Source organism: Lactuca sativa, chromosome 6, assembly GCF_002870075.4.
Source record: "Lactuca sativa cultivar Salinas chromosome 6, Lsat_Salinas_v11, whole genome shotgun sequence".
NCBI lineage: Eukaryota > Viridiplantae > Streptophyta > Magnoliopsida > Asterales > Asteraceae > Lactuca > Lactuca sativa.
The window spans coordinates 79129044-79151302 of NC_056628.2; the positions used below are offsets into that span (position 1 = coordinate 79129044).

The following is a 22259-nucleotide window of genomic DNA, read 5'->3' on the forward strand; positions in this document are numbered from 1 at the left end:
AATTATATTTAATTCCACCAACCAACAATAACCCAATTACCCATTCTCGTTATTCTCACTTTACATCTGTAAGACAACTAACATAAGGGACCTAGTCTAAGAAGATTTCATCAGGGCGACAACACATGCTTCGGGGGTTCCTCAGCAATATAAGTCAAATAAGGCAACCATGAGGGGGATGGAGTATAGCGAATGAACACCCAAGTTCATTAACACCTACAGGTGGCGAGCCTACTAGCGTTCCATAAGACTGTCTAGAAAAGTTTGTGGTCGTCATCTAAACTCCGCTAGATGACTAAATCAAAAACATCGAGGCCTCTCATCTTTTTATCACAAGACAACTATCTACCCATGTTCTACCCAACATTTTAGTAGATAAATTATTAATTTTTATACATACTTTAAAACCTGTATGGTATGTTCATTCAAAACACATTCCAGATAAAAGATGAGACACATAAACATAACACGTATTTCATAAAGAATAAATCATATCTATGAGATTAGAAGATAACATCGATACACTCACATAACACATATACTTAGTACGTTAAATCGATACCTGTATAAAATCGTGCATTTGAAAGAGATTATGTACCCCTTTCAAATCAACACCAATATATAAACACATAGCACGTATTTCATAGTAAATACTTCGTATTTACGTATTTATGAGATTTCTTAATAAACAGATTCAATAATTTCACCTCTTTAATTTGTGTTTTTCTATACATTTACAAGAAAAACGGTTTTACATTTTTTAGTTTCATTACAGTTTAATCTCAACTAGTTCTATGATCTAGCTTTATTGGTTCTCACTAAATAACATGTTTAGATGCAAGCTAAATTATTATTCATGCAACAAGATTATATAATGGTTAGGCTATTGGATATACTGCAACATCCTAAAAATATGACTCAAAATTTTCATTTTTCATTCAAGTAAAAACAATATTCCAAATCATTGTTCATACAACCCAAATAAAATAAGTATGTCAAACATCATAGAAATCAGAGTGTGTCCTATAAACAGAATCCATATGGTGTGTGCGATGCAGTAAACTCGAGCTCTTCTCCTTGGAACCAGAAGTACGTGAAACATAAACTAAAAATCATAAGTACAAAGCTTAGTCAGTCCCCCAAAGTACTACATACCAACATACATAACATATAACGAGCCCCGCCCTAGCTCGCATAACAGTCCCCGCCCAATGAGTATAACGGGCCCTGCCCTAACTCGTATAACGGGCCCTTCCCAATAAGTATAATAAGCCCCAACCTAACTCACATAACGGGCCCTACCCACATATAAATCATATAGCAACTAATTACATACAAGATAATTATCGGCCCCGCCCATAAAACATACAAGCACATATACATACTCGTGCCACACAAACAATGAGTATCCTAACATATCATATCATGGGTCGGCATTGGTGCCTTCGACCCGCTATACATGGTAAGGAAACTCACCTCGAATGCTGAATCTCATGGAAGATCCCTAGTTGTTGTCCTGACGACTCCCCGAGCTATCAGTACAAAATAACACCCTATTAACACTTGGGTTCCATACTATAACTAATAATCCATACTTGGGGTGAAATGACCATTTTACCCATGGCATAGCTTGATCCAAGACTAAGGCCCAAATCCAAATCTAAAAGGCCCAATATCGAATAATCCTTTAAGGCCCACTTATGGCCCAATTTTCCAAATTGGGTCCAATTCCTTCTAATGGGCCTTTGCCCAAGGCCCAATAATATTTATGGCCCAAAAATCCCAAATTCAGATGGCCCAACTAAACCCTAACCTTCTAAGCCCAAAACGTGACCCAAACCTAAGGCCCAACTTTGAAATGCCACCTAACTGAGTATGCGGGGCGTACTCAGTTTGTATATTAAGCGTACTTGTGTTAGGGTGCAAAGCTATTCATGATTGACTTTGTAAATGTTTGACTTTTGTAAAACCCACTTGCATGTGGAGTATTAGCCTTGTGACATATGAGAGATAGAGAGTGAGTGAGAGACATGTAAACACCTCTATAAATAGTGGGTTCATACCACTTGTAGAGGTGTGCTTGAGAGATGTAAAAGTTGAGTGTGTAAGTGTGTGTTATCAATGTAGTCAAGATCTAGATCCTTTTTGTATAACACCATACATATTCAATACATCTCTTGAACACCCAAATCACCATGTTCATTATGCATTCTTTAATTCCGCATGCCAAACCATGTTCTTATGTCACTACAATTGGTATCAGAGCGGGTCTTCAAGATCAAGGTGGTTTTTGAAGATCGATTCTTGGTTTGGCAACTTTTGTCGCAATTTGAGCAATTTTGGTGAGTCTCTCTCTATGATCTCTCTTAATTTCATTGAATTCGTGTGTTGCGTTTTTGATTTGTGATCGTTTGACTCATTGGATCAAATATTTTTTGAAAAAAACCCCATTGTGTGATCCAATAATTTTTGTTTAGATCAAGTCAACCAAAAACAAAATCAATTTTACTGTTCATCAAATTGAATTTCAAGCCCAAAGACAAATTCAAAAGTAAATCCATTTCGTTTATTCAAATATCGAGTCCATTACTCGAGTTTGTTATTGTTCATCATTTGTGATCGTAGCCCAAAATCATTATCTGATTTATTTGAGCCCAACAGTTGAGATGTTACTGTTAATAATCCGTTTGTGAGCCCAAAAATTCGTTTACATCATATGATTTTTGAGTTTTGTTCCAGATCTAGTCACATGTATGCATAAAAAAGTTGTACTTTACTGAAAATTTGAGACTCGAGTGTAGTTCGACATATTCTCACGTTTTTGTTCTCGATTTCATGTTTATGTTAACCGATTAAAATTTGTTCGTAATCTAGACTTGTGAATCGATTGAATTTGAGTTGTTCTATTTCATATCGATTATGATCAAGTCAAATTTGAAAAACATCAAATTGTATCTTTGATTTCTATGAAACTGACCAAGAACACTTGTAGGAGGTGAAGAAAAGTTGGTTGAACAAGTTTTGATCTGAAATTTGTGGTTAGATTCGTCAATTTCGTGTTTCTTGATCTTTGACTTCGAAAAGTCAATCCCATAAAAAGTCAAACTCGACTTCTATGGGTTGATTCAATGAATTGGAAGAAGAAATTGGAAGATACAAGTTGTTTTTGAACTGTGAATGTCAAAATCATGTTCAATTTGGTGTTTAATTTTGAAATTTCTTGGATTAGAGCTAATGGTGTCGATGCCTGTTCTTATGTTCTTGGTTGATTTTGGAACTCGATCTTGGAATTTATTTGGGGTCGAATGTTCTTAATGTGAGTCAAAGTTGATGTTTTGGGTTCGTGAATGAAAAGCAAAGTTAATGCAAGAGTCGATCGATGCGAATTCAAGAAAGAGTGGAAATCGATTGATATCCAAAGACGATGGTAAAAGAACGAAGGGTGTATATGAATGTTTTGGATTAACATCTGATAACACGAATTTGGGAAGAAAGCAGGTCGATTTCAAATGGGAAGGCTGTATGAGAATCGATAGTTAGAAACGAACTGGGAAAGATCGACTTGGTAAGGAATTATGTTTTGATGTGTCGATGTCTAAATTGGAGTTCGTTGTGGGATTTATGGAGTCAACTTTCGCATCAATGGATGATAATTCGCATCTGGAAATCGATTTAGGAATATGACTGATTGAAATCGACGAGTTAGATGTCACTTGGATTCAACATTGAGTATTTTACTGGGAATCGAATTTGATTTGGCAATTGTAGAAGGCTTCGCTTTTGTGATACTTTGATGACGAACAGATGGTCGATGCGAAGTCTAAGTGGATATTGGAATCGATTATGCGAAGTTAAGGATTAAAGGAAGTCATCATTCGCAATCTATGATGTTTTGGAGACGTTCGCATCTGGAAGCAAAGTGGAGAAGAAACAGATTATGTCGATTCGCATTCCTAAACTTTCACTGAAATGACACTTTATACAACTTCACAAATGGGTAATAAAAGTTGAGAAATTGCAAAATTTTCAGTTCTGGTCCCTGCAGTTTGTGCGAATTTACACATTCTACCCAGTTTCGCAAATGGGGGTGTGTTTCGCATATTTGGCTGTTTTGGGCACAACGAGTCACTGCAGAATTTTGAAATTGACAATTTCTACCCATTTTTGAGAAATTTTGTCAAAGGCAATCCGTGAACGAAGCTAAAAATTCAATATTTTTTGGATTTTCCGGATTGAAGCACAAAGTTTATGCCACATGTTAAGGGAGAGTTTTGACATGAAAAATTCCAAATACACCATGTTCTTTTTCCTTTGGAGTTTTATAATCAAATTTCGATTATAAAAAGGGGAGAAGCTTTATATGGAAATTCGAACTTGAATTTTTCATATTACGTGGATTTGAAGACCGAAGTGATCTTGAAGTTTTGAAGCCTACGAGATGATGCAATTGGAAGTTCGGAAGTGATGTATTCGAAATGGGTTTGGAATTATTGAAGATTTTTAGGGTGTGTTTTTATGCGCAACTTTAGGGTGATTATTTGGAGTTTGGGATACTCTTAATCATTCGTTGCTGCTCGGATTGTATTGTCTCACATCCTAGGCCCAAATTGAAGAATCATGGAATAATTGAAGATTGAAGTTCGTTTCAACATGTGTCACCTTTGAGGCTCGAACTGCGTAGTTGCTCGACTTTGGAAAATTTGAAGAAGTTCATTCATTCCTAACTTTGAGGGGGAGAATGTTAGGGTGCAAAGTTATTCATGATTGACTTTGTAAATGTTTGACTTTTGTAAAACCCACTTGCATGTGGAGTATTAGCCTTGTGACACATGAGAGATAGAGAGTGAGAGAGAGACATGTAAACACCTCTATAAATAGTGGGTTCATACCACTTGTAGAGGTGTGCTTGAGAGATGTAAAAGTTGAGTGTGTAAGTGTGTGTTATTTATGTAGTCTAGATCTAGATCATTTTTGTATAACACCATACATATTCAATACATCTCTTGAACACCCAAATCACCATGTTCATTGTGCAATCTTTAATTCCGCATGCGAAACCATGTTCTTATGTCACTACAACTGGCTCGAAGGCTTGTACGCTGCGCGTACGGGCTTGTACACACAAAGTACTCATCCAGATAAACCATCTTCTAGATTTAACTCTCAACCCATTAAGACTTCACCCCATAATGCATATTTGACCTCCTTGAGCTGGGTTATCACGTAAAGTTGCCAACTTTACGTCCATGCATGGCTATATGAAGCTCTAAAGCTCAACAAGGACTTAATAAGAGACTTAATGAATGCATGAGGCCCTAAAGCCCATAAAGTTGGCACCTTTATGTCTAAGGAGCCCATGATAACCTTAGATTTGAAAGAATAAGTCTTTGGGACGTCCTAATTCCATCATTCACCCAAACCATGGCTAAAAATATAACAATTTAACCCAAAAAGAAATCTAAGCAACTATTAATCAAGATAATACTTGATACCTCAAACTCCTTGCAAAATGGGTAATGGTTCTAGATCCAAGACTTCCTCTCCAAGCTTAGCAACTTCAAGATCTTCTAACTCCTTCACAATGCACAAAATAAACACGAAACTCTCTTCAAAGGCTCAAATGCTTAACAATGGTGGCTATAACTCGATTTAGGGTTTTGGAGGCGTTGGATGCTGGAAATGAGGCCAACCCCAGAGAATAAGGTGACTTATATAGGGTGCAAGACCCTCAATCAGGGTTTCATTAAAGTCCACGTACGCCCAACGTACATGACCTAGGTCCCGACTCGGCAATAACTCAGTACGTTAAGCGTACCAAGTGGTACGCCCCGCGTACTACTTCAAGGACCAAATTTGATAATTTCAAAATAGAGGGGTCATAAGGTACATACCAGGGCATAAGTGTTACATGTACCCTCACCACAACATATGGCAAGGGTGTTGTGGTATTGAATGGAGGTGGGAGAACATCACACCAAGTGGTGTGATGAGTATAATACCTTCCACTATGAGAACCGAAACCAATACATAACCTCCTTTTTTTTCTCCATTGTTTTGACACTTACAATACAATATCCTATTGATTCATATTTATTAAACATTATATAAGAAGTATAAAAAATAAAGGAATAATGACAAAAAAATGAGGTACGGTAAAAATAAAAGGAATGGGATGAATATACATTTTGACCGTATTATGAATATTCACTTCTATACCTTGTCTCTACTTATATCACATCCTTGTTTCCCAAATCATTCATATAAAAATCTATTGGGTGATTCGATCTCGAGGCCTTTACTGAAATATGTGAAGGAGCTTCCGTTGACGCAACTGCCCCTCCAAAAAAAAATACTGTATATAACAATTTATTACTACTTCAAAGTGAAAAATCTAAAAATCTTGAGGGGAGTCAAGTGTCGAATTCCAAAACCACAGGGCACGAAATGGATTCGTCAGCCTTGACGACACAGTACACACCAACAAGCCATAAACCACAAACCGGAAAAAGAAAGACGAGAAAAAAACGGAAGGAAAAGGAGTGGAGGATCGATTCTTCACAGGAGAATCCAGCCATAGCAGCACTTACCATCCCCAACACATAAAACCCTTCGCTTTTCTTGCTAAAAAGGGAATCTTTCAACGCAAAGGGTTCGTATTCTGTTCGTTGTTTCATCAAATTTCTTCATTGGTTACCCAGAATTCGCACATTTACAGATCTCTTTCACCTCCGTAAGTCTTAATTGAAAACCCGTTTTCAGTTTTCTCGAAATCTCCACCGGTTCACATAATCAGAGCTCAATTTTTTTGTTTTTCCACTCTTTTAGCTTATTCGATTTTAGCAACTTACTTCCTTTCTTAAATTTGTTTCTATATACTTGAAATTGAAATCCTCAGTAGCTGAACCTTGCCTTTGAATACTTCAATCATCGCGTGGGACAGCTAGTAGCTTGACGCAGCAGGGGAAAATGTTTCGTAATCTATGATTAGGTATGCAATTGCCATAAACTCAGTTCATATTATCTGTATGTTTATATTTTTGGGGATTTTCGCATTAGTTTTTTTCATTGGCTATATTGGGTCCATATATTATATGCGATTATGGAGCTAGGTTTCCAATTGTTACTCTGATTGTGCTTTCATTTGATCAAATTTGAAGTTTCTAGGGCTAGCTAGGGATTCATTATGATCCCTCACATGTCACACAAACATCATGTATATGACTACTTTAAACACTCTGTATCTCTTTTATTCAATCAATGAAATCTTTCTTAACCTCAGTTGCTAATAATTTCATTTGATTCTGATCAAAAACCATACAATTGGCTGATTTCAATTTCCTTCAGGTGTCTAGGGAAAGACCTCTACTAGTTTACTTGAATGAGGATACGAATGTGGCTTTCAATAGAACAAAGTTTTTACCTGATTTGAACTTGTGGGGAGGTGTTCAAGTGCATTAGTGATGTGGACAAATGTCTTCAAAATCGTACGTTTCTTCCCTTTACACTAATCTTCTTTTGAATATATTATTATCGCTTGTATTCGGCTATAGTAATGTTAACAATTGCTATCTACTTATCATTTTCAGCTAATTATTCAAGTTCTTGATTTTCTTCCATTTTGGACGCGTGTTATTGTTTCTAAAGATCACATGGTTTTATTATTCATATTCTCATTTACTTTCTCTCTTTGACTTTTCTGAAGGGTGGTCTACATCAAGTATCATGGTTCCAATATCTCCCGAACGAATCTGATCCCAACATTTCTGATAGAAGGTTCTTCATTTTCACAAATTTTAATACTTTAGTATATTATAATTTATTAATTCTTGCTAAAAATCATATCTTTTTCAATTTTTTCACAGTGCAAAGTTAAACCAAAGAGATTTTGCTGCACAATTAGTCCTTTCATCCCATTTGCAGTTACAAAAAGATGGATTCCTTAGCACATGGGGTAATTCTTTTGTTGGCCCTTGGGATCCATCTCAGGGTCTACATAACCCTGGTAAACCTTTAACTCTTCAATCACCTGTTTCAAGAATTGAAAAGTGACATATTTAGTCCTCCAACTAATTCTTACTTGACAAAATCTTGTAGATGAGAAAATCAAGCTATGGCTTTTTATCCCTGGTCGCCATTCGTCTCCCAATGATAAAGCCAAAGCCATTGTATCTAAACTAAGAGGTGCACTTTTTTGTTGCAATCCATGTTTATAATCTGTGAAAACATATACTAGCAACAATACTATAAAAATACAAAAATAATGAAAGCAGATATAACTTATAAGCAATCATGGTGTAATCCATGTTCATAATTTGTTGCAGTTCTAGCATCTGGAGTTTGGTTAGCACCTGGGGATTCTGAAGAGGTGGCAGCTGCACTTTCTCAAGCTTTAAGGAATTGTATTGAAAGGTTCTTTTTTTTTTTTTTTTTTTTTTTCCTTTTCTATTCTTTATTTAAGTTTCTTGAAGAAAACTATATAATAAACATATGAATTTCTTTTTCTCTTAACTAATGTTGACAGAGCATTAGTAAATCTTTCATATATGAGATTTGGGGATGTATTTTCAAGATACCATCCATCTTCACAAGGAGAATCATTTAGGTATTGATCATTGATATTCTGTAATTGTTACTTTTTGGGTGTTTAAGTAGCTTAAAAATTACGATTTTTGCCATTGTAGGAGAGGCAGACCAATGCTTGAGTTCATATTTACTGCAACAGAAGAAGCAGTATTCGTTCATGTCATAATATCTGCAAAGTTTGTTGCTTTCTTCCTTCTTTTTTTCTTTCATCAAATCATCAATTGTCTTTATGACTATGAGCTCTTATTTGCTATATGAAGATATTTACATTTATACCCTTCTTCCTACCAGGCATGTTCGGGCACTTTCAAATGGTGACATGGAGGCAATCTTGAAGCGCACGTCTAGTCATTCTAGTGACAGGCTTCCAGGTTGATTTATAGCATCCTACTTTCATTTATTTCTATTACAACTTTGTACTCATTTTTATTCTTATTAAAGCATTGATTGTACTTTGAAAAAATCTATTCAATTATAGCAGTAACTGCTAAATCTTTTTCTTTTTGGACCATTATACTCTAAAAATCTTTCCATTTATATTTGGATGACAGATTTTCCAAAAAACATTCTGTAATAAGAAGAAATGAAAGTAGAATGCTATAGTTAACAAATCAAGAAAATTAAAATTGCTATTTCTTGTATTTAACTCTATAAAGTATTTCCTTATGCAGTTATTGCCTCACCTCATGGAATGCGTGGCAGACTTACAGGATTTTGTCCAGGTGATCTTGTGAAGCAATTGTATTTCAGGTATTCCTTCTTTTTATAATAATTAATAGTTTGATAATAACAAGTAACAACACATAACTCATATTTCTTGTTTTTTCTTGTTCTTGTAATGAACAGTTCTGGAAAGTTCAAGGCTTCAAATGGAATTGTAGGTCTTCCAAACCAAATGTCCCAAACCTCTGGGTGCCAACTCAGGGGCCAAAAATGTTACCTTGAAGTAACCCTAGGGTGCGAAAGTGTCAAAAATGAGAAACCATTACCATCAAATTCAACTAAAAACTTTTCAAAGCATCATTCAACTGAAAATGAGAAGGGGCCCACGTACGACAAAACTTTCATATATCCAACCGAAGCAGTTCTTGTACCCGTTGTTCAAACATCATCCGCTAGATCCTCTCTAAAAAGGCATCCCACTTTATCTTTCATTATTTAAAAAAAAAGAAGTAAATAAGCTTATATTGCTATTATCTATTTATATGTTCACTAAGTGTTACTTTATTGTATAGATTCTGGCTTCAAAACTGGATGGGCCCATCATTGTCTGGTTCCTCTTTCTCTATGCAATGGTAACTCTTTTTGTTTTCAATCAAAACATACAAAAACATTGTAACATTTACAATTACATAATCATAATCATAATCATAATCCGAATTCTGTTTGGATCTCTGTGTAGTGATGCTTTGAGTAGCATGGATGGATCATGGCATGATGCAAGCATCCGATGTCAACAGGGTTACAATAGTAGTGGGAATAGTAATAGTAGCAGTATTAGCACAAGTTCATCTAGTGATAGTGATTATAGAATGACAGCAGAAACTGGTGACCTTGAAGCTGATGCTGATTCTCTTTCTTGCATAAAATCTGGATTAACTTCTGCTGATCAAATGCATATTGATGCCTCCAAAATGGTACAATCATTTATCTAAATAGTAATTTTTTTTGTTGCATTATCTTAAATTATATATTTTAAATCTATGAATTATATAAAATTATGCAGGGTAGCAAGCGATCAAGGCCTGGAATGACTGAGTCATATGGTCAAGCTGGAGCAGTCATTAATGACTTTGGGTCAATGGAAGTCAACAATGAGCAAGGTGGGTCCCAGTGGGATTGGGATGATGATGACAGAGGCATGGGTATGGACATTCAAGCACTTCTCTCAGAGTTTGGAGATTTTGGAGACTTTTTTGAAAATGATGCTTTACCTTTTGGAGAAGTAAGTGATAACATTACAAAACAATAAAATCTTTTAAGAAAAAAACTTTTTGTTTTCTTCTAAACTTTTATGATGTGTTTTTTTTTGAAAATTTTAAAGCCACCAGGGACTGAAGAGTCACAAACACAAACTCCCATGTTTTCTGCAACGGATGGTGGAGATGCAAGTAGCAGCCCATTTACAGGGATGATGGATGCATCTGATCAGATCATTATTCCACTTGGGTTTTCATCTTTTGAAAGTTTTAATCCTCCATCAACTGTTGTAGAAGAATCCATAAGCAAAAATCAAGAACTCACAAAAGAAACAGTGTCATCAGGCTCAATGAACTACAACCCACCAGCTAACAACACTGAGTTTGATTATGTAATAAAAGCAGAAGCCATGATGACATTCGCACCTGAATATTCAGCAGTTGAAACCCCTGGAAATGACTTGTTATTAACTGTCATTAAAACCCCATATGTCCCAAAATCAAGAACAACCGAAAGTGCAAATTCAAGCACGAATAATTACATCTACTCTTCAATTCCTCCTAAGCATGATTTATCTGATGATAAATCGGGTGCGAATTTGAATGATAAGAACTACTACACTCATGTGGAAAGTGGAAAACTTAAAGATAAAAAAGATGTTAAGGATGAAAAGCTTTCGTTTCGCGACAGTTTTGGTTTTGGAGAAGATGTTGCTAATGCTAATGCTTCAGGTTTCAGTTCTTTAAGTACTGCTTCAAGATCAAAGATTTTGGAAGGAGGATTAGGAATGGAGAATTTTGTTTTGTCATCAAAGACAGGTGTCGCGAATGAACTCGAATGCGTCATGTTTCAAGCTTTTATGTGTAGAATAAGACATACATTATTAGCTTCAAACAGATTATCCGGGAACAACAACAACAACAACAACAACAACAACAACAATAATAATAATAATAATAATACAATTTTGTATCAAATGCATAGTGAATCAAATGTTTTGGGGGATAACATGTCATCAAAATATGATATAAAAAAGAAAGAAACAATTCCAGTTAGAATCGCAGGTGGTGACATGGACACTGGGCTTCTAGATGGGCCTTTGAACTCGCCTGTTGGTGTTTGGAGGACAGTTGGTGTCGCAAAAGGGTCAAAGGCAATGAGCATGACACAGAATATGGAATCTTTCGGGAATATTCCTCATAATTCTTTCACTGAGGAAGGAATGTTGTTGTCATATGGTCAAAGGCAACCTCTTTTAGAGCTTCTTGATGGAATGTCTTTGCTTTTTCAACAAGCGTTGACTTTTGTTGATGTCACTTTGGATTCCGATTGTGGGGACGGGCCCTACGGGTGGTTGGCAATGCAAGAGCAATGGAGACGCGGGTTTTCGTGTGGGCCCGCTTTGGTTCATGCGGGTTGTGGCGGGGTGTTGGCAGCTTCTCATTCTCTTGATATTGCTGGTGTCGAGTTAGCGGATCCACTTTCCGCTGATGTAAGCTTCCACACTTTTTTTTTTACTAAAAGACTATTTTGCCCCCCCGTTAGTGTCATGTCAGTCAAAGTTGTCAAATACAGTACAATCTGTTTTGTAATGTCATGTTACAATCCCAGTGTCAGTCAAGGTTGTACATTCTACAAAAGTACAGCCTGTTATGTCATGTCATTTCCTGTCCCATTCTTAGTCAGATACAGTACAACTTGTTCTGTGGTTATGACTTATGACAGATGTAATCATTCTACATTTTTGTGAAAATTTGTATTTTTAATTAATGTTTGATAACTTTAATGTTATGTTTCAGGTTCCGGCATCGTATGCTATAACATTACTACAATCGGACATAAAGTTAGCCTTGAAATCGGCTTTTGGTAACTTTGATGGACCCTTGTCAGTCATGGATTGGTGCAAAGGGCGAAATGGTCAAATTGATGGGTTTTCAGCTGAGTCATCAGCTAGTATAAACGATTGTAGAGATTCTTCAAGTACACCAACAAGCCCATCTCAATCTGCTGGTGGATCAACATCCTGTCTTAGCAAAGGTAGTAAATATTTTTACTCATTTAGTAAACAGTAAATACATTTGTTGTATATATATATTTATTGTTTTAATAAAATAAAAATCACATATTGTTGATAGATGGAAATCGAATTGATGATGTAAGCGAAAGAAGATCAAACCAAGATGAGTCAGAGCAGCAACTCGGCCTCAGGCCTGCACTTCTTGTGCTTCCTATTCCTGCTATTCTTGTTGGGTATTATTATTATTATTATTATTAATATTTTTAATAATATAAAGTTTTTATAATGTTATTTTGACTAGTCAAACTCTAAAAGGGTGTATTCAAATATAACAGGTATCAAGATGATTGGCTAAAGACATCAGCAAGCTCTCTTCAACATTGGGAAAAAGCTCCTTTTGAACCTTATGCTATGCAGAAACACGTGAGAAAATTTTAATTTACCCTTAGTTTTTAACTTTTTATTAATAATTGTTAACTAATTTATTATCTTCTTTTACATAATTTTTGCAGATGAATTATTGCGTTGTATGTCCAGATATCGATCCCCTTACAACTGCTGCTGCAGACTTCTTTCAACAGCTCGACACTGGTGTGTCATAATTACTTGTCTTCTTCTTTTTCCATTAAGTTCTTTTTCTTTTTTGGACTGAATGAACTAAGTGTCTGTTTTCATACAGTTTATGAAACCTGCAAATTGGGAACTCATTCACCTCAAAATTTGGGTAACCAAACTTCCAAAGACTCGGTCAAATGGTCAACTTCTGGGTTTGTTTTACTAGATTGCCCTCAATCAATGAAGATCGAAGGCGATAGTGCATCTCTCGTGGGATCAATCAGTGATTACTTTCTTTCTTTATCCAACGGTTGGGATTTAACAAGTTTCTTGAAATCCCTCTCCAAAGTTCTCAAAACCCTAAAACTCAATTCCATCTTTGCCCCTAATTCAAAAGAAGGAAACACCACTCCATGCACAGTAATATACGTGGTGTGCCCGTTTCCCGAACCCGTTTCGATTTTAAAAACCGTGGTTGAATCATGTGTAGCCATTGGATCTGCCATGTGTCCACCATCCGATAAAGAACGAAGATCCGCCTTACAAAATCAAGTTGGAAAGGCTTTAAGTTGCACAACAGCTGTAGATGAAGCATCAATTTCAAACATTGTGACAATTTCCGGTTTCAGTGTCCCTAAATTAGTCCTCCAAATCATAACCGTTGATTCCATCTTTCGTGTCACAACCCCGTCTCTCAACGAGCCCGTGATTTTAAAAGAAATCGCCTTCACCGTCTACAATAAAGCCCGAAGAATCTCCCGAGGAAATGGAATCGCGGATTCCATTCCATCGGTTAGATCTCAGTCGCAGTCTCATTCTGGAATGATGCAAATGAATTCGAATTCGCCGATTCCTGGGATGTGGAAAGACTCAATTGCCCCTCGAATGGTGGGACCTAGAGAGGGCGAGTGGGATAACAACTCATGGCAAATGTCTAATCGTGTCACGGGAGAATATTTTCTTCAAGATGAGTTAAAATACATGTTTGAGCCGCTTTTTATTCTTGCGGATTCACCGGAACGCGGGATTCCGCCGGAATCATTGAAGGTTTTGTCAGATGATGGGACGAGTTCGGATACCGGAGACGGGTTGGATGACGGATACGGGTCGACCCATAAACCTCCCCCGAGTTTACATTGTTGTTATGGATGGACAGAGGATTGGAAGTGGCTTGTTTGTATATGGACTGATTCCAGAGGGGAATTACTCGATAGCTATACGTTTCCATTCGGTGGAATCAGTAGTAGACAAGACACAAAGGGGCTTCAATTCCTTTTTGTTCAAATTTTGCAACAAGGTTGTCAGATACTTCAGGCATGTTCACCGGAAACAACCACCGCCAGGCCACGAGATTTTGTCATTACGCGTATCGGTTGCTTTTTTGAACTCGAATGCCAAGGTATAATTACGTTTCTACCCTTTGGTATTACAATTTACAATTACAATACTCGTGTTAATTAATTAACATGATGTGATGTGTATGCAGAATGGCAGAAAGCACTTTATTCTATTGGTGGCTCGGAGGTGAAAAAGTGGTCATTGCAACTCCGGCGATCGGTGCCGGATGGGATTCCGGCGAGTAGTAATGGCGGTTCTGAAATGGGTATGATTCAAGATCGGAATCTGGCGGCTCATGGGAAGGGTGGTGGGTTTATGAAAGGTGGTGGGATGGGGCAGGCGGCTTCTAGAAAGCAGATTTTGAGTGGTGGTGGTGGTGGTGGACATATGGGAATGGATAATTCCAAGGGTTTGCTTCAATGGGTGCAAAGTATAACTTTTGTATCGGTTTCAGTTGATCATTCTTTACAGTTGGTTTATCAAGCGGATTCATCTCCAGGTTAGTTTTATTTTGGAAGGAATGGAATGGTTCATTCCAAGGAATGTGATTCCTGTTTAATTTAGTTTTTTAAATTTCTTGGTGCAACAGGGACAACTCAAGGGAGTGGAATCATGGGGCAATCGGTGTACACTGAAGGATTCACACCTGTAAAATCTCTGGGTTCCACATCAGCATCTTACATATTCATTCCATCACCCACCATGCGATTCCTCCCCCCGAACCCCCTCCAACTCCCCACCTGCCTAACCTCGGAATCACCGCCACTCGCCCACCTCCTCCACAGCAAGGGTTCCGCCATTCCCATTTCCACCGGATTTGTAGTCTCAAAAGCCGTTCCTTCCATGCGAAAAGATTCAAGAACCAACTCCAAAGAAGAATGGCCTTCGGTTCTCTCAGTAGCCCTTTTCGATTACTACGGAGGCAACAACAATAACAATAGCAACAACAATAATAATAATAATAATAACAACAACAATAATAATAACGAAAAAACATCCAAGAACATGGGAAAATCTATGGAGAATCATGTGATTTTGGACAGAGTGGCGGCTGAGCTACACGCGTTGTCTTGGATGACTGTGAGCCCGGGGTACTTAGAAAGAAGAACATCGCTTCCGTTTCATTGTGATATGGTGTTGAGGTTAAGAAGGCTTTTGCATTTTGCGGATAAACAACTCTCGCAGATTTCGGTTAAGTCAGAAGTTTAGATGTCTTAATGGGTTATTGTGGAGAAATAGTTGTACAATGTATAACTAAAAAAAAAAATGCATGAATGTAGGGTTTTTTTTGGTGATTAGGGATAATGTTTTTATCAAGGGTTGTGAGAAATAGAGGGGAGATTAAAATACATAGATGGTCATCAAGTGTTGTAGTGGTAGGAGTTGTTGATTGTTTGTACAAAAACAACATTTGGATTTTGAAGGGTGTTTGTGAAGCATTATAGATCAACATAATCACCTCTTATGTTAGTCCATTAGTCAAACAGATGACTAGATGACAGTGTTTGATATGTATTGGACTGTGATTTGATTAATATTAACGAGACAAAAACTATAATATTTTGTTCTGTTAAAAGGTTGAAAAAGACAGCAAATGCAAATTTTCAAATACAATCTCATCTATGGGTATGAACTTCATCCATTTTATTTGTGTAAAAAAAAAAGAAAAAAACTATATAATATAAATATAGAAGGATATACCGAGAGAGATGATAACATGGGGTGGGTGGGGGCAATTTAACCCATGTGAGAGACAAAGGTCCAACCAACCGACCCTTTTCGATAGTGAAAAGCAATAATTATGTGTAGACACTCATTTGGGTTAGGCCTTCTTCCCCCATGTGCAATGCACATGATGCCAAAATCTCATTTGTCATTTTACCTCACCTTCATTGTTCATATCTTGTGATCCTCAAAATATCTTTTGTTTTTTTCATTATTGATCGACCTAAATTTTGCTCACATAACATGAAAAATAAGTTATAAACTTGGTTATTGTTTTATATTATTTGTTACGCATTTAGTTCAAAAACCAATATTGTTTCCATTTACTCAACTTGATTTCATTTCGTTTTGGATTTGGTCACATAGTCCAAAATCAAGACGCTACGTTAATCGTACACCTAAGGGTATTTTCGTCTATTCATCTACGTATTTGGTGAATGCGATTAATGGTTTTATGAAGAATGAATGAAAACAACCTCTCACACAGCATGTGATATGATTTGACGTCTAATTTTGGACAACGTACCAATCGCAAAACAAAATGAAACCACAATAATAACAATTGTAACACAAATAATTTTTGAATTAGATCTATAACAAACAATATAAGTATATAAAACAAAGATAATGGTAACAAATTTTGGAATTGATTTACATTAGTAAATAATTATTTCTTATTAATATTTGTAAGATGGAACAGTTTTTGGTCTGTTTTTAGCCTTTAGGATATGCCATAGAAGTTTCTGTTTTTTGGAGTTGAGCACAAGTTTTCTCCAATGATGTGGGGTTGATTTGATTGTTAATCTTGTTTGTTTTATTAGCATTATTATTTAATAATTCAAAACAATAATGAAGGTAACATGTTAATTCAACTTTTCCATCTTAAAAAAAAGTTGTTCTGTCTTTTCTTTAAATTAGTGAAAGATGTCTCCTTTTCTACTCAACAAATTTATCGACATAATTGTTGTGATCAGCAACTTGAATTTTGAACGCAAAAAACCATAAATTTCTTATTAATTTTTTTTTTTACCTTCTCCGATAACAGAATAGTCATCTTGCCATTTTGAATGGTTTACGTCCCCTTGTTTTCATACAAGAATAATTTAAGTAAAGCTGCTATACTAAAGTTCTTAATCGTGAATTTAATTGCATATAATTACAATATCAATAGGAATTATGAAAAATAGGAGAGTATCGAAAAAGCCATTGATTAGCAAAAAAAAGTAGAATCTGTCAAAAAAATTAAAGAAAGGAATGAATTGGATTATGAAGTAGTTGTAATCAAAAAAATATTTTGTTGATAGTAAATAAGATAAAAAAATCAATTATAGAATGATTTATTTATTTATTTATAATATAATGACATGTTATTTATCTACTATTGTTCTAGGAGTAATGGTATTTAGAAAAGGTTGTGATGTTGAATTAGGTGTTTTTGTTTTTTGGAAAAAAATCTTTTCAGACCTTTTATTGCTGCGTGACGCAGCACACGCGCAACATTTTTCATCTCGCAGCTGTTTGTTTTTCAGAAGTCTTCGGATTAAAAAACATCCGTGCGTGTTCTTCTTGGAGCAACACTTGTTTTGTCTCTTCCTACCTCTTCCAACTTTTTTTTTCCTTACTAAAATATTGATTATATATTACTGAAATCTTATTTCACATTTTTTTTTTCGTTTTTTTTGTTTATTCTTGTTGATTTTTTTATATTGAATAATAATAATTTGTTGATGAAATATCATTATTTTATGTTAAAATATCATTATTTTTTGTTAAAATATCATTATTTTTTGCTGAAATATCATAGATTCTTATCGAAACGTCATACACTATTAAATTTTCGGTATTGAAAAACTATTTTCAGATTATAAAATCAGTTTATTTTAATTTTTTATATTTGCAGCAGCATGCAGATGTTAAAAAAACAAACACGCTTCTTATTACAGTCTGCAGCCGTTTGATCCACCTCTTCTACTGCAGAGGGTTGCAGAGGTGGTTCGCAGACTTTATGAATTTTTGCTTCAAAAAAAACAAACAACACTTTAGTGAATCTTGAAGCATACTCATGAAGCTACCGCTTTGTGAATCGTATTGTTGGAATTGTGGAGGCGTTGTGTTTAGCTAGAACGGCCCATCTTGACTTGCGGTGTTTGGGTTTCGTTTAGGTGGTGGTTTGTTTGGATTTTACTTCATTGGTTGAGTATAAAAAAATAGAGACAAAATTGCAAGAATGGTCCCTGTGGTATGTCAAAACTAGCATCTTTGGTCCAAAATGGGTTTGGCTCGCAAGGATGGTCCAATAGTTTCGTTTTGTTGTGAGTTTGGTCCAATTTTCTATGAACTTTTTTATAATGACGGATTTGCCCTTATATTTTAATTTTCCATTTTTATTTTATTATCAGTAATTAAAAAACAATTAAAAATAAAACAAAAATAAAATACTCTCTCTCTCTCCCCCCCCCCCCCTCTCTCTCTCTTTACAAACAAAATTAATACAGATCTGGTAGTGGATTTCTAAAATGAAGAACCCTAACTTTTATCAATTTTGTTCAATTCATTGTATGAAGTCGAATAGACTAAACACATACACACTCATATATGCATATGAATCACAAGAACACTCGATTTTTCCTGAGTTCAAGAACAAGAACATCATATTCACGAACTAAGAAATCGATTTCTGATGAATTACCATCACCACCATCGAAATCAGTTTCTTCTATGAATTGCCCAACTCAAACCCACAAGCACAAAAACAACTCAATAAACATAAAGATGAAGGTAAACTGCAACCCTTTTATCCCTCTCCCTGAATCGAAGACACCGTATACCCTAAATCAGTACATGTTAAAGAGATTACGATTTACAGATGAAAGGGATTACGATTTACAACCTAGAAATTTTTGCGTCCTTTCCAATTATTGAATCAAATGCCAATCATGTCCCTTTCTCTTGTTCTTCTCTGAATCGGTGTGTGTATCATTTTTAGGCGTAGAAGATGACTCTTGTAGAAGAACAATGATAACAGTGGCATTGTAGCTCTAAACGACAATGAGAGAAAAGCCAGCTATAGTGGTTTGACCTAGGAGGCGATGGTGTTGTTGGTATTCGTCGGAGATGTTACCTGGTTTAGGTGATAGGCGAGGTACGATGGATGATGACCAGATATACTAGGTGATGTTGAGGGTCAAAAGGGTGGATCAGGCAAGAGAAAAGATGTGTTTTCCGGCGATTGTATTCTCACATAGGTCACTGAGAGGTTGCAACATGTTTGATTTTGAAATTGTTTTGAATTGATTTCTTTGAACTTGTCGAAGAAGACATATCAGATAGGCAGGGGAGGGATGAAGAAGATGAATTGTTCTTCGGTAAAAAGAAAAGAAATATATGGGGGGAATACGGTGGAGAGAGGGAGAGAGAGAGAGAGTATTTTATTTATGTTTTATTTTTAATTACTGATAATAAAATAACAATGGAAAATTAAAATATAAGGGCAAATCCGTCATTATAAAAAAGTTCATAGGAAATTGGACCAAACTCGCAACAAAACGAAACTATTGGACCATCCTTGCAAGCCAAACCCATTTTGGACCAAAGGTGCTAGTTTTGACATACCACAGGGACCATTCTTGCAATTTTGTCAAAAATAGATGAGAAAAGAATTAGTTTATATATATTATAAAATGAAAGATTCTAGTGAGGAAATATTTTGTTGAATTTGTGTATATTTATAAGTAAAATTTAAATTGATTTTAGAATATATATGTTTAAACAGTAATTGAATATAATCTAGCATTCCAGTTAAATAAACAATTCCACATTCATATAAGTTACCATCTCATTAAGTCATACACAAATAACACTTAAGGTTTAATTCAAAATGACATAACAAGACGTCTAAACTGTTTAAAGATATTTGAGCATTAAGTGAATGTTTCTTATTATTAATCAAATGTTTTAAAATAATCATGAAAAAGCAGAAACTATTTAATGATCATCTTATTACTTTTCACCTAATTTTAATTGACCTCCATTAATAAAATTCTAAAATTCCACAAAAGGAATAATAATGTGAAATTTGAAGTAGAATCATGTACTACGAAGTGGGAATGCTATTCCCAAAGCACAGGTTCGGAAAGCAAGATTTCGAATAAAGCTACAAAGGTGCAATTGTGCAAACGCATTGAGATTTGTTTTACTTTTGAGATGATAGAAAGCAAAATTAAGAATTTGATCAAAATAATCTGAAACTATCTAATAATTCCAATTCCAATAAGAACAATGTTCACGTAATCTGTATCTTCTCAAATCCGTAGATCAAATCCAATAAAATCAGGAACTGAATTTCATTAACAAGAATGATACAATATGAGTATGGAAATACTGATTACATCGTTAGATTTAACATTATGATAGTACTAGCTCCTCCCAAATCCACAGATCAAATCCATTAATATCACGAACTAAATTTTTTATTAATCTACCAAACCCAAACAGAAATATAGATAGAAGATTTACATTCTTCTCTCTCGCTTCCTTCTATTCAAAATAGGAGAAAAGAGAGGGAGCAGAATTGATAGGTATATGTATAGTAACAATAACTCTGAAAAATAAACCATACTCTGGAGTAGAATTAATTAGAAGAGGAAGGAGAAAACGAGTGCTGATAGAGAGGCGATGGCGGTGGGGATGAAGACGGTTGTGGCGTCGGAAGTAGGAGCTGGAGCCGGAGCCTCTGCGGCGGAGACAGAGATGGCTGAGACGGCCATCGTCATCACCATCATTATGGCGAAAAGCTTCATCATCTTTGTTGAATCCATGAATGAGCTCTGCAATTCAATTCTCGATGAAGATTGTGGGAGAGAAGAGAATTGTGAGAGCAGATAGTGGGGAACAGAAGGGTTCGAGTGTTGGGGTTTTATAGGGAAGGGTAATGGAGTATTCTCAAGACATGGGTGGTAGTAATAGAGAAGGTCGCTGCCCGCTGCCCGTTTCTTTTTTGGAGAAGAGTAAATTAGTGTTTTGGTACATTCAGCCACCCTCAATTGAAGCCAACAGGGATCGAACCTGGGTCACATCCTTTGGAGAGTGATTTTCCATGTCAATCTTGTCCTTATGCCATCAAGGTGATGGTTAAAATATCATCCTAATATTGTTTTTTTCCATCATTTTTTAAAAATTAGTAACCACGAGCATCTCATCTTCTCCGATGATACCCTCACCAACTACAAATTTGAAATTACACGAGTATTGAAAACTACAAAACATGTAGTCAAAACTTGAAATTACACAACCGAGTGCATAAAAATTAAAATAATATTTTAATGCCATAAAATCCTATGAATTTATCTTCATAACTAATTCAAGAAAAAAAAAATACGTGGAGAAGAATCTACGAAGAATCTAGACCAGAGAAGAATATATAAAATCAAATCATGAAAGAAAAATAAAAAACATGAGGATAACTATCAACCTGAGGTGTTAGAATGTGCAAAACTAATATGGGCGAGAGTCGATACAATTGCTTCGGTGGGAACTGCTATTGGGGCGAGAGTCGATACGGTCGTGTGTACATCTTTATTTTTTTGCTACGCAAGCGGCCCCTATTGTTTCAAGTTATTTCATGAGTGGTTTATGTAGTTTCATTTTATTTCATAACTAGATTATAGCCCGCGTTAAACGCGGGAAACGCATAAAAAATATATAATCGTTTATAGATATTGTATAATGATTATAAAAAAATATATGGTTATTGGTATTATTGAAATGTGTAGAAAATACATTGAAAACGATAAATATATATAATCATTGAAAGATCTCTTTGTAGACATTATTTTTTGTTTTATTAGTTGAACGACTTTCGTCGTCTCATATAGTTATAATATTTATATATTTATAACCATTTTAATTAGACGCTTCTTCCATAATAATGTTACCTAATTTAAACATATATTGACAACCAATATACCGTTTTTTCTATTACATTAAATATTGACAACTATTTCATTTATTCAAATAAAGTTATGTAATATAATTTATAAAATGTTAAATGTTATATAGATTTAATTTTAGTATATCATCAATGGAGATTCTTTTCTAAATCATGATTGATTTATTTTAAATT

The 22259-nt window shown here is 35.4% G+C and overlaps 1 protein-coding gene across 5 annotated transcripts; it reads left to right on the top strand.

Moving 5' to 3' along the window:
• The first annotated feature begins 6486 nt into the window (after window positions 1-6486).
• LOC111903331 (mediator of RNA polymerase II transcription subunit 13) lies at window positions 6487-15973 on the top strand. Of its 5 annotated transcripts, none has more exons than XM_023899105.3 (23): window positions 6487-6730; window positions 6896-6988; window positions 7345-7484; window positions 7703-7773; window positions 7863-8002; window positions 8095-8181; window positions 8322-8409; window positions 8522-8602; window positions 8682-8759; window positions 8875-8954; window positions 9255-9333; window positions 9430-9717; window positions 9819-9878; window positions 9986-10220; window positions 10310-10528; window positions 10628-11995; window positions 12303-12543; window positions 12639-12753; window positions 12856-12943; window positions 13033-13111; window positions 13200-14474; window positions 14562-14912; window positions 15003-15973. In XM_023899105.3, the coding sequence occupies exons 3-23, from the start codon at window positions 7461-7463 to the stop codon at window positions 15620-15622; spliced, it is 5667 nt and encodes a 1888-aa protein (XP_023754873.1). In that variant the 5' UTR covers window positions 6487-6730; window positions 6896-6988; window positions 7345-7460; the 3' UTR covers window positions 15623-15973. The 5 variants fall into 5 exon arrangements, with proteins under 5 accessions (XP_023754873.1, XP_023754876.1, XP_023754878.1 ...); XM_023899108.3 differs by having other exon boundaries at window positions 6941-6988; XM_023899110.3 differs by having other exon boundaries at window positions 6488-6730; window positions 12303-12540.
• Window positions 15974-22259: the final 6286 nt, after the last annotated feature.

Coding starts and splice junctions, on each gene's coding strand:
- LOC111903331 (XM_023899105.3), top strand. CDS start 7,461: ATGTGGACAAATGTCTTCAAAATC. Junction 12,754..12,855: donor ATTCCTGCTATTCTTGTTGG/GTATTATTATTA, acceptor CAAATATAACAG/GTATCAAGATGATTGGCTAA. Junction 14,913..15,002: donor TCAAGCGGATTCATCTCCAG/GTTAGTTTTATT, acceptor TTGGTGCAACAG/GGACAACTCAAGGGAGTGGA.